This window comes from Hippopotamus amphibius, chromosome 10 (genome assembly GCF_030028045.1).
Source record: "Hippopotamus amphibius kiboko isolate mHipAmp2 chromosome 10, mHipAmp2.hap2, whole genome shotgun sequence".
NCBI classification, from domain to species: Eukaryota; Metazoa; Chordata; class Mammalia; order Artiodactyla; family Hippopotamidae; genus Hippopotamus; species Hippopotamus amphibius.
The window spans coordinates 102,341,830-102,354,989 of record NC_080195.1 but is presented as its reverse complement, the minus strand read 5'-3'; the positions used below and the strand labels follow the sequence as shown (position 1 = coordinate 102,354,989).

General features: G+C 36.4%; 1 protein-coding gene across 9 annotated transcripts in view; it reads left to right on the top strand.

The window, feature by feature from the left end:
• GRIK1 (glutamate ionotropic receptor kainate type subunit 1) overlaps positions 1-13,160 on the top strand; it is a 399,708-nt gene that overhangs the window by 357,490 nt on the left and 29,058 nt on the right. For all 9 annotated transcript variants that reach the window (XM_057696841.1, XM_057696847.1, XM_057696845.1 and 6 more), the window contains 2 exons: positions 1,317-1,435; positions 5,558-5,775. In XM_057696841.1, coding sequence (XP_057552824.1) covers positions 1,317-1,435; positions 5,558-5,775 — 337 coding nt within the window. The remainder of the gene's footprint in view (positions 1-1,316; positions 1,436-5,557; positions 5,776-13,160) is intronic.

Below are 13,160 nucleotides of genomic sequence, written 5' to 3'. Positions count from 1 at the left end.
CAGTTCTTCGTGCATGATTCATATTGTTTCCTGCTTTTCGCTATAGATAATGTATTCACCTTAATACCGACTCTCCTCAATGTGTCAGTAACCTGCTATTGTTTACTGCTGAAACCTTATGGCTGGGGAGCATTCCGTATGTTCTCATCGGCTTTATGGTGTTTTAACATTAGCCAAACACTCCTGCTTGCATTAAAAGGACCCAATGGCAAATGGCAAAGCTTCCAGTGCTAAGGGCTAACAGCATTTTAAATCATTTCCAGATCACTTTGCAGAGGACCTGCTAATGTCTTATTGGAAAAATAAGTGCCCCTTGGAAAGATAGCCCTAAAAAATAACCACACAGCAGGGATCTCCTTGGGCTGTAGAGGTCAGACAGATGTTTAGAACATAGAGGAAGAACCGAAACTCTTTTCAGTCCCTCAAATTTTTATTTTAACACACTCTGGAGATATCTGGATTCCCTCATCTTTAAAAATAAGGAAACCGAAGCCAGAGAGCTTAAGTTACTTATTCAGGGTTGACTTCCTAACTAACTGGGGTTGGTGATCAGGTGACCACAGTTTATATTTCTAGAAACAATTCAAAGTGAATCTAGAGGAAAGTCTGAAATTAAAACTCTCCATTGAGACATGCTATGGCCTATGCCTAGGCCAAGAGACTTTTAAGTTTGAACTTTATCTCCTCATTTAATTATTGTGATTTTTATCTCTATGTGATATCATAAAAATATCAAATACATCCCAATCTAGACCTTCTTTTTGTTTATTAATTGTTTCAAACTTGCAGCTCCTTTGATGTGTTATGAAATTACTAGACTACATAGACTCCTTTAAAATTCTATCCACAGATACTCCTTGAAGTCCAGTCACCCCTCTTTTTTTGTGTCTTCCATAGCACTTAGCAACACAGAATCTTGATACTATAGTTGGTACGCAACAGTGTGTGTGTCTCTGTCCTTGCTACTTTGTGGGGTAAATACTTGGGATGGGTGAACCTCTCTTTACAGTCCATCTAGTTGTTCAGTAAAATGGAAATAAATGAAGACTCAGAAGAATTCAGTAGATATAGATCTGAGGAGTACACTTCTAGCCAACCAATGGGCTTTGCCTAGAAATCAGAAGTCTGGTAACTATAATGTCTAAAGTCTCCTTTTCACTTTGCCCATCAAAGCTGTAAGTTTATGAATATGACCTACTGTTTGGTTTGATGTGTCCATCGTTAGCTGTTGGGTGTTTTGCACTGTTCAGTGGGATTTTGCTGGTGCCGCATGTGTTTATCTCATGTTTACAGACTGTTTCTGTTAACTACTACAGGTTTACACCCTACGAGTGGTATAACCCCCACCCATGCAACCCTGACTCAGACGTGGTGGAAAACAATTTTACTTTACTAAATAGTTTCTGGTTTGGAGTTGGAGCTCTCATGCAACAAGGTACAAGGTTACCCATCTTTGTCACACGCATCCCACAGTCTGCTGACAGGTTTTCATGCTGGTAAACTCCACCAAGAAGATAGAGAGTATGCTAAAAGCTATCTCAGGAATTAAAAAGATAGATCCTGGCTTCTTGGTTCTAAAAATTAAAAAAGACAAAAATATGACAGAAATAGAACTCCTTTGCTATAGATCTAAAATAAGACCACTGTCAAATCAAGCAATGAATACAAATTTTCCTTGAGGGAAGGAAAGGATAAATTACCTTAGAAATTGTTTGCAAATTGGCATAGCCAGAGATATCAGTCGTTTCCTTTTCAGTCATAACTTCACAAGTTAGAGGTTGGAAAGGATTAAAATCTGAATCCTTTGAAAATTAGGTTGACTACATTCTTCCAATAGCTGACAGTACCTAAAACTGTCACCTAATTACCGCTCTCACAAACCCTACTGGGATTCATCTTAGCTTCCCAGTAACTTTTTAAAATATCCCTCAGTTGGTAACCATAGCAACAGTAAACTGGAGAAGTTGGGGGAAAGGAAATTCAAACCATAGCAATGTAATATATTTTATACATTTTCTAAGATTTGGAGGATTTTGATTTTGGTGGGGAGGGAGGAGGGAGTTTTTTTAACCTTTGGAAGAAATCCAACTCTTTTGTGGCTTTTCCTCAGCTTTGATTTCAGGCGTATGGTCTAGAAAATACTTCTCAAGATTAAATGCATTAATTTAAGAAAATCATAAGTCACAGATGCTGTTGTGTTTGAAATATCTGCTCATTTGACAACAAGCTGCAAAATAAATTGGCAAGGGATATTTCAACTAGGATATATATTAAAGATGTTTGTTACTTAGGGGTGAACCCTAAGGCTTTTCATGAGGCAGCTGTTGTCATACTGCTCAAAGGGTTTATATTCTGTCTCTAAAAATTCCAGAGAGAGAGCGCAAGGGGTTCTAGCGTGGAAATACAAAATTATTGAAGAAAGTGGGTAAATCCTCTCATCATGCGATTAAGTATAGTTTATTCAGGCACTGCCAAATAGGTGTTTACACAGCACCCGATTTACTATAAATCTCTTGCATGAGTTTCGAGGATAGCACAGAACTATAAATCCTGCTGGAAAACTCATTAGACAACATAGGCTGCTTTACCACTGCATTTAGTTTTTAAGGTATTTATCTCGTGAGCAGTTACTTTCAAAGAGTGAAAGACATTCCCCTCCTTCCCTATAGCTTGCCTTCCTGTGCCATTAGAATAGAAAAATATAGACTTGGGTTTCATAGAGCACGCAGCAAGTCTGTGTAGGTCCACGTGACCATGACTGCCTTCTGTCATAGGAGTGTACTCGCCCCCCCAAATTTTTCTTTTATACTCGATCTGTTTGGAGTTTCCCATCATCCACAGCAAACCATGGGATGCAGTGTCTGCTAGTTACCACTACCTTGGGTACATGACAGTCAGCCCCAACCAGACTCTGCTTGTTTTTCAAGAAGTTTAAAGTATTTGTCAGGTGAAACAAAAAATATTGCAAGGTACAAATTTGCGGTACTGGTGACTGTGAGTGCATTTGTCCTTAGCATGTGGCGTTGGACCAGGGAGCTAACTTCTGTATCGACGGTTGGGCTCTTGTAAGGAGAAGCTTGTCACTGTACTCAATTGGAAACCATTTTGTTTCATTTCTTTTTTAATGTGATGATCAGACTTTCTCTTTTCTACAGAGCGTGAGCAAAGTCTGGATGAGGATTGGCTGTCATGTCTGCCGTAAAAGGCACTAAAGAGACTTCAGCAAGTATTGTCTCTCATCCCAAATATTCTCTAATGATGTTTTATTCTACGTTTATTACTTTCATAACTTCATCCTCTAGAGGTCTGAACTTAGACAAATCATCTCTACTTGAGCAAAGTCGTTTCTAAGTATACCAATTAACACTGACAGTCATGAAAGTCACAAAATTATGTGAAATTTTTTAAAACAATGAAATGTTGAGAAATCTAATTCATACCATCTACCAAGGGTTTAAAATGTCATCTGAGTAGGTCCCTACCAATTAGTTTTAATTTCCAAGACAAATTCATCCAAAAGTATAAATATGTATTATTTTTAAGTGTGATAGCTGAGAATTTATTATTACATGTCAACAGTTGGTCATCCATCTGTCTGTCCAGTTTTACTTCCATATAATACATAATTATACACATAATAAATTAAAACCTGATCTTTTCACAAATGCAACCAAATAAAATAAGGATAAACATACAGCAGAAAATCTATACCTATAAGCTAAGAAAATATACCTACTAACTATATTACCTATTTCCCATGGCTATTTTATGAAATAAGTGGAATTTTAACGATAGCCAACTAAAGATCTAAAATAATATCACACTGCCACAAGGTTGCTATATCTATTAAGTACAAAGATATGAGACAAACGGGCATTAAACACACACACACACACACACACACACGCACAGAGGCATATAAATCCCATTAAACTGAAAGATTAAAACAACAGCAACAAACTATTCTACTAAATCCTTAAAGGCAATTTAATGAAACCTATTATAAATCTAAGTAATATTACACACCCAAATTCAAACAAACAAAGGAAGGAAATACAAACCACAGCAAAGCCATTAACCTCCTTAAAAAAGAAAAAAGCACAAAGATACCTAATAGCCTTAGAAAAATATATCTAATTCAAAGCCAAGAAACTCTGCCAACCTTTATCTGCTTATCATGAGCCTTGAGCTGGCTTTGATTTCATGAGCAATATTTGTATCTGTTTATAGATTAAAGCTGAGCATAAACTCATGTATTTGTAGACAGGTGAACTCCAATTTCCTTTTCTATCTTAAACCATTAACTGCAAAACTTCAAAACATCCAATCAAAATAGTGAAAGACTCCTTTAAACCAGATAATTCACCTGGTGAATTTCACACTTTGGATTTTTAAACTTAGGGTGTTTTCCTTTCACTTTCTAACTGGTCCCATAAATTCCATCATTCCTCCGAATTCATGGAGGAAATGCTAAGTACAGAACCAATGGTGAATTTCAGGCAAGCAGATTAACCAAAAATCCATCCATGAATTGATGCAATTGGGGTAAGTGCTGCCTATACCTTTCTGTCCCTTTTTATTCTACTACTGGATTTATAGCCTTCCACAAGTTTGATCAAAAGTTTTGAGCTAGAGAGTTTTCATAGATGTTTGCCCTTTGTGTAGGTAAACTTCATCCATGTACTCTTTCTTTAAGAGAGAAAGGTTTTTTGGTAAATGCATTTAATGCCTCTACATTACCTTTTTACAAATAGTCAGAAATCATCTGATAACATCTAAAATGTATGCTTTTACCAGGAATGGCCCCTTTCCACCTGCAAAACAGCCAGTCTTTGAAGTATAAATTAAAATAGTACTTTATTTGAGGACAAAATTGTGCCATTTCGGTGAATGTATTATTTTCAGTTAAATAAGAATCTACATTAAAAAAATAATTTTGACTTCAAAAGTAACATAAAACAATAAAAAAACGATTCATCTACTGTCAAGTAGGGCTGCATTCAATTTCATTTGATTTGTAAAACTCCAGTGTTTTGCTAAAGTACATGTGATAAATGATATGATATGTTAATCTTTTGAAAGTCTTTCTCATTCTTTAATATTAAATTTAAAAAGTTAGCATTTCAAAGCTTTCACAGTTGTACAACCTAGAACATTTTATTTTACCCAATAAAATGCATATCAGACAGTAAGAAAAGTCCAGAAGTCTGGGGATTGACTTTTCAACAAAAACAAGCAAACAAACTCAAATCTAAGCAACTAAACTGTCTATAAATTTTAGACATAGAATATCTCAGGGTTAGACCATTTAAACCATCAAATGTCAATAGATCACATTTTAAACAGCAGCAGTGATAAATGACAAAAGATCATTTAGATTTTGCTTCATTTTCTTAAAAAAATGTATCTACTCACCTACACACAAGAGAGTAAATCCTTGGTAGATTTATAATTTTGTGTCACAAAAATGCATTATCTCTTTAGACTAGTGTCAAATCATGGGTCTTCCCTTTTCTCCTAACTGTTTAACACTTTTACTTTGATGGTACCATCACAGGATCAGAGTTGATGCCCAAAGCTCTATCGACCAGAATAGTTGGAGGGATATGGTGGTTTTTCACCCTAATCATCATTTCATCCTACACTGCCAATCTGGCTGCCTTCTTGACAGTAGAGCGAATGGAATCCCCCATTGATTCAGCAGATGACCTGGCAAAACAAACCAAGATAGAATACGGGGCAGTTAGAGATGGATCAACAATGACCTTTTTCAAGGTAAGAAACTGACAATATATTCTCAATGGTTATCTCATACTGAGGGGAGAGGGTGTGGAATAAGAGTCTGTCCAAAAGAAAAAAAAAATGTTATGCAATTTTCTTATAAAATAAACTGTCTAATGCCATAATCTGATTACAAGGAACCTAGGTGCCCTCAGTAGGGAGCATAAGGCAATTTCTTCAGTTCCCATCTAAGCATTATTCCCTCTCTCCCCAGTTTAATACATTCAGATCCACAGATCAGTATCTTCAATATCTTCTCCTGCCTTTACATCCATTAATTAATCACCCATGTATGGAACCCACAAAATAAAGATAACTTAATCTGAAATTCTAACAATCAGAATGCTTGAATATCTTTGTTTCAGTCTTCCTATTCGGTACTGGGTGAGACAGGAGCAGATGACAAGTAAATGTGTTAGTACTGGAATTTATCTGGAGAATTAAAACCAAAAATATCCCAGGGGACTCCAGTCTAATATTGCATCTACATCAATAGGGACAGTGCTCCCAGTGCAGCCTGAAGCCTTCCAATAGCTTGGAGTGCCTCCCAAGGCATCAAAGGAGAGTTAAGATAGAATCAATATGGTTTTAGTGTCAAGTGCATTTTGCTGTTCAAGTCTTTTTAATTACTTACCCAGAGTAATGAAACTGATTTCCACCTTGTTTACGGAATAAGCTGTAGTACTTTTATTATCAAATCTCAGATTCTATATCTCCCATGGGGAAAACATGGATTTTTTTTATAGATCCAGGGACCTTTAGAGATGACAAAAAGCCCTAGAGATCAGAAAGTTCAAGCCTTCACCTTTCTCATGAAGAGAACAAAACCCTCAGAAACTAATCTGCTCAAAATCACACACTTGGTTTATGACAGAAGCAGCCTAGAACTTTCTTGTAAGAGGTAATTGTGCATGTGAAAAAAAAAAGAAAGAAAATAGCAACTGTTTCTGTTTTCCAAAACCAAAATAAACTCTAAAAATACATTTGTCGACGTTTCACACCCAGATTACTGAAAATGAAGTTGTCACCCCAGGATTGAGTGGACTACTTTGACTTGTGAAGAATATTAATTTAGAGACAAAAAAATAAGGATAAAAAAGTGAACACTTCTTTGTATAACAGTATCAGTTCACCAAAACAGGTATTACTTATGCAGTAAACGTGATTTAACAATTAATAATAATAACAAATACACAAATAAAAACTTACTTGTTTTAAGAGTAAACTATACCCAGAAGTTTATAAAAAAGAGTAATATAAAAAGTTAGGATTTTCTTTTCATCTATGTTAAAAACAAAAAGATAATTTTTAAACCTTTTTTTTATTTTAAGAAATATGTCATTGATTTAATGAAGGTATAAAGTGTGGTGATTGTTTCTTCTTTGGACAAGTGTTGTTTTCAGGACAAATAACATTAAATATATGGCTTTCCAACTTTCTGAAAGCTTGTATTTTCTTAAAATCAATAGTGTGAAGAAACACAAGTTACCCCCAGCTAGTAATTCATCACAATACTTGTCAGGAACTAGGAAAGTGACCTGCAAGGCATATAAGACAGAGGGACAGTGCCAAAGTAGAATTGAGTATGTCTGAAAAAATATCTGAAATGATTTACCTCTTTCACCAATATCAAAAAGTTTTAAAGTATTGGGAAATGGGTGAGTAGAGACAGAGAAGATTCTACTACTACTAAGATGTACATTATAAGTATAAAAGAGGGAGAGGCTATCCTTTGAAAAAGCCATAGATCTGACTCTGCAACTATGCAAACAATTAGTGTATCACAAAGTATCCCTTAGTCTCATTTCGATTTGTCTCTGTTCACATGCCTCTGAATATAAAGGGTGCTGGTTCCCACATTTCCTGGCAGGACCCCAGGGTGACCACGTTAAGATGTGCTTGGATAGTGCATTTCCCTGCAATAATTCTATGCTAATATCACAACTGTACTAGCTCATAGCTACACACCCTTTTCCTAGATGCTTTACATATATTATCTCATTTTATATCCTTATAAACACCGAGATAAGAGCTGATATTATCCCCATTGTATGATGAGGGAAATGAGGAATAGCTTGGTTAAATAACTTGCCACAAGCTTATAAAGCTATTGATGGAAGAGCCAGAGTTCCGTCAAACTTCAGAGAGTTCTAGAAGGTAAGCTCCTTGAAGGTAGACTATTGGTCGCTGTTTGTCATTATATCCTCAGAACCTAAAACAGTACCTGGCACATAGTAGGTACATGGTAGGGATAGAAGGCACTCAGAAAATGTGTTTTCAATAAATGAACAAATGCACTAATGAAATCTGAGAGATGAGAGATGGATGCTATCAGAGGCAGAGAGGAGAGAAGGAGGAAGGGAGGGCGGTGAGGAGGTGTCTTTATCTGTTCAGGCTGCTATAACAAGACTCCACAGACTGGGTGGTTTACAAACAACAGAAATTCGTTTCTCACAGTTCTGGAGGCTGGAAGTCAAGATCATGGTTGAGTGAGGGCTCTCTTCCCGGTCGCAGATTTTATGCTGTGTCCTCACATGATGGAAGGGGCAAGGGTCTCTCACAAGCCTCTTTTATAAGGGCATTAATTCCATTCATAAGGGCTCCATCCTCATGACTTAAACACCTCCCCAATGCCTCACCTCTTTATACCATCATTTTTGAGGGTCAGGATTTCAACATCTGAATTTGCAGGGACACATTCAGACCACAGTAGGAAGGATACATAAAGATCCACAGAGGAAGAGATACTGTCCTATGTTCCTTGATTTACACGTTATCTTGTAGCCCAGCAGCCCTATTTATCAAGAAGGAATTTATTTGCAAAAAGAGAACAAGGACTAAATCCGATTTAGTTTTCCCCTTGAGGGAGGCAAGCTGTCAGAAAGCTTCAGAGGGATACACACTCGAGGTTTTTAAGCTGGATTATTCTGCAAAGGAAAGAAATGTTCCAGCCTTTTGGCTCTCAGGGTAGTTCTACCCTGCCACTGAGTGACAGTGGTTAAGGTTACAAGGACTCAGTTCTGACCTGGCTCTACATTAATGTATCACCTCTGCTGCATCATTGGGGCCTCCCTCCCCACCTTTCTCTCTTAATCAAAGATGGTATCCTCTCTCAGGTTGTTGAATCAATAAGGAAAGCTGCCTTTGCCTGGTCTAACCTAGCACATTCTGATCTACTAGTGGGGCATAAGCCTTGCTCACATGGGTCCCCTCAGCACTCAGTCACAAGTAAACTTCTAATAAGAAGCATTTTTTCATTACACAGTGTAACTAAAGTGCTTTTGTTCCCCCCAACACCCCCAAAAAGTCCCTTTGGTACATCTCAACGGTGAAGCTGTCTGTTTGCTTTCAAGATGATTCTAGGTTGTTTTACAGATGAAGAATAGGCAGTCGCAAGGAGGAAAGGACTATGGAAGTTGCAAAAATCCACAAACAAACAAAATACACTAACCCCTCACATTTGCTCTCTGGTCTACAAGCAAGGGATGTTTTGAGTGAAGATTCTCCTTGAAAAGTATGACCAGAAATTGCTCACTAAAATTTCCATCCAAAGCCATTGACTTTTTTTTCTAGATTTTTTTATTCTTGCAGACAGTATGACCTTAGATTTCAGATTTGGGATATTTGATTTGCAACATGAAAAAACAAAGTTTATTTTTAAATAGCTCAGGCGAAGTTTCACTATCTATCATCTGAATTCAGGCAAGACTGAGGGAATAAATTGACATTTATTAAGCAAGTGCTGGGTCAAGGCTACGTGCCTGAGACGAGGGAGGCTGAAACAGTTTTCCTTCATTGAGTCATTTGTATTTGGAATAACCACAGTGATCACCAGGGACTGTATTTACACAAAGAACTGGGATTAAAACATAAATTCAATTACATGTACATTCACAAAGCTTTATAGATGGACACCCCACAATCCTGGCTGATGTCCATAAAGAAAAGAACAATTTTGAGTTTTGTGGGCAAGGGCACTTAGTTAATGATGCTTATTAAACATTATACTTCCTCAAAGTCATCTGCATCCTGAGTCTTAAAGACTGAAGCACTGTGGATGATATAATGCTTATTGGTGAAATGGTGTCAGTCACCAGCAGGCCAATTACCAGGTCAAAGTTAAAGAGAGGCACAGTGTTTTATCAACCGTCCAGGGATCGTCAAAGATGTTTTAGGAAATCCTCCAAATATCAGAGGACCATTTATTTGTCCTTGTCAGGCTATCAATTTTTAAAGGGAATCTTTTTATAAATCAGTATACTAATAATTCAGAACTTCAAGAGACTTCATTTAAGAGAATTTTTACCAAACTCCCTTTTGTTTTCTACTCAGGATAATACAAATTAATATTATGTAATTATATCGGTTTTTCACCTCTCTACTGGTGAATTGCTTGGTCCTTTCAATTGTTTCAAAATCCTGAATGATAAAGGTTTTTCCTGCCTTCCTCACTGTCTGAGACCACCCTCAGTATCTGAGGAGGTACAAAGAGTGATCAGTTTACAGCCAAGTTCTGTGGACACACTTGGGGACAGATTTCCTAAGGCCATTTCCTCTTCTATACCCAAGAACATTGGCAGCAATGGCATCCAACTACAATTTTTGCTTTTAATATGGAGCACTAAGGCACTAATTTTCTTCATGTCTCATAAAAAGTAGGACATGTGCAAAAATTATTTTTTCTCCTTGTAAATCTATTAATTACTTTTATGCATAAATGGAATAGCCCAAACTTTGGTCTCACAGTGACAGTTTAGCAACTCACATTTTTTTCCCCAGATGAAGAAGCGATTGTCGTGTGAAAGTTTAGGAACCATCTGAGCCCTGAAAAAAAAGGGATTTCTCAATACCTCTTGCAAACTGTCATCCAAGCAAAATAATCATTTGGTTCATCTTTCAGAGATTAGGGATACCAGCCAGTCTTCTCAGGAGATATGACTAACATAAAATGCTGAGATTATAGATTAAAACTTACAGTAAAATTCTACTCTGGAGCCAGATAGCCTGGGTTCAAATTCTGACATTATTTATTAGCTATGTAGACCTTGATAAGTTATTTAAACCCTCTGTACCTCAATTCCCCAGTCTATATATTGAAGACAATATCTAGGTCAAAATATTATTTTAAGAAATAATAAATAGCTTGAGGTAGTGTGCTTATAATACTACTTGGCAAATTGTAAACAATAAAAATGTTAAAAAGGGAAAAAAAGTTAAATATTATTATAATTATCACCACCACCACCACCACCACCACCATTAGCATCCAACTTTTATTCCCAGCTATTAGTCCTACTTTTTCAACTTTCTGAATTAAAAAATAACAACAAAAAACCTGCTAGTTTGGTCTTTGTTCAGCTTCCTTACTGTCAGTGATCCCTGGGAGGTGTGCCTTCTGCTACTGCACAGAAAAGTCCAGGGAGGGTGTCAGTGCCCCAAATCTCAAAGACTTTCAGAGACCAAGTCAGACAAAGACTTTAGTCCTTGGAAGGTTTGCTGAGCACATACAGGCATTTGCAGAAGAACCACTTCCAGATGGTAGATAAGCAACAGATGGTGAGGCTGCTCTTAGAATTCAGCTGAGAAGCAGAATGAGGCAGTTCAACTCAATTCAGTTCAATTTATGTTTTTTCCAGGACTCCAATTTGACCAGTACTTGAGGTTGGCACTGTAAGAGATAGGAAAGGGAAGATATAAAATTTTGTTCAAGACTTGAAGACCTGAATAGCAATAAAGAGTCAAAATGCACACAGACCTGTTAAATACAATTCAACATGTGATGAAGTAGCATGCCTTGTGCACACAGGAAGTGGTGTGAACATCAGAAGTCCCGGTGAGCCAGAATGGTAGAAAATACTCATGTAAGAAATGCTTCTCGGTAGAACCTTGTCCTGTAAAACAGCACTATCCTCTCAGACCCAAGTCAGGATTACACAGATTAGATCATGATTCAGTCTAAAATGACTTGAATAAAATAGGTTTAAAAAAATTGTAAGAGACTTGTCATTGCTGGCTTTCATGGTCTGGGGACTTTGGACCAGCTGTGGGAATAAGGGACTCTCTAACCTTTATAATCTCCTTCCAAAGAGTGGTTAGGTGCTGTCATTAACCCAAAAGACATTTCCAGAAAGTTACTGAGCCCCGCACCAGTGGATCTGAAGCAATGAGCCATTATGGGGAGACAGGTTTCAGACAGAAATAGGCATATAACAAAGCACATGATGAAAGCATTTCACAAACTTCTCTGCATAGGAAGGCACTCTTCACATAAGAGCTATTAGCTCATGTTTGAAAGATCCAGCTAATTTTACCATTGGTGTCCAAAATGTTGTCCCTATCGTTTAAAAATGTATTTATTTAGGGAGAAATCCACAAAGTCAATTAAAGTTAACCTTTTCCAAAACCTGATATATTGCCTGTAATGGACCAATCTTTAACCCTAGACAGGAGAAAAACATGAAAAATGTTTTAGCAAAGGTGTTTAAATCCCACTAAGGGAAGTTTTTAAAGGGAACACATGAATTTTTAAAACCTGGGAGATTTCTGCAAATGTCATAACTTTCTATCAATTCAAGATAAAAGCATAATCAACTGCAATAATCATATTATATACATTTGAAAGACAGGGGCCCCTCACTATAGTATAAATGCTTTCATCTGAGACTCTTCTTTCAAAGCGATTTTTGTAAATTAAATAATGTTTTAAAAAATCCATGAGAATGTATTATTTAATGAAATAATATACCTAATCATGTGCTAGAGGAAATGGTTGGTTTCAAGGCAACTATTCACCTCTGATATACCTGCTTTACAAGTTTGGATTGCTACACAGCTGATATCCTTGTCTTTGATTGATTTTTAAGGTTTGCTTGTTTCTTTAATTTAAAGTAAAAGTAAATTGGAGATGAGATTTTAAAATGTAATTATCTTTGGTATTTTATTTGTTCAATAAGCCTATATTTACCATATTTATAAGACCATTTTGGACAAGATAACAAAAATCAAATATCAATAATCTATCCTTAGTGTGTATGTGTGGGGTTATGGATATATGTAAAAATAAACATATAAACAGGTATGTATATAAAATCTTTACACATGTTGGTCTGAAGTAGAATTACAGAGTTGTTCATTCTACTGAATTATAGGATTATACATGTTTACTGTAGAAGCCCTATAACCTGGTTGAAGAAATAATGTGATGAATAATGTTTATTTCAGTAAAAATGAAATATTAGAGGGATATGTCCATAAAATGCAGATTCTATCAGTCTTAGGATTGTATTACACTACAGAATTTACACATATGTTACCTGCTATAGCCAAAATTCTGCAACTGAAAGTAATGGAACTGTATGAAATACAAAATACTGTTAAAA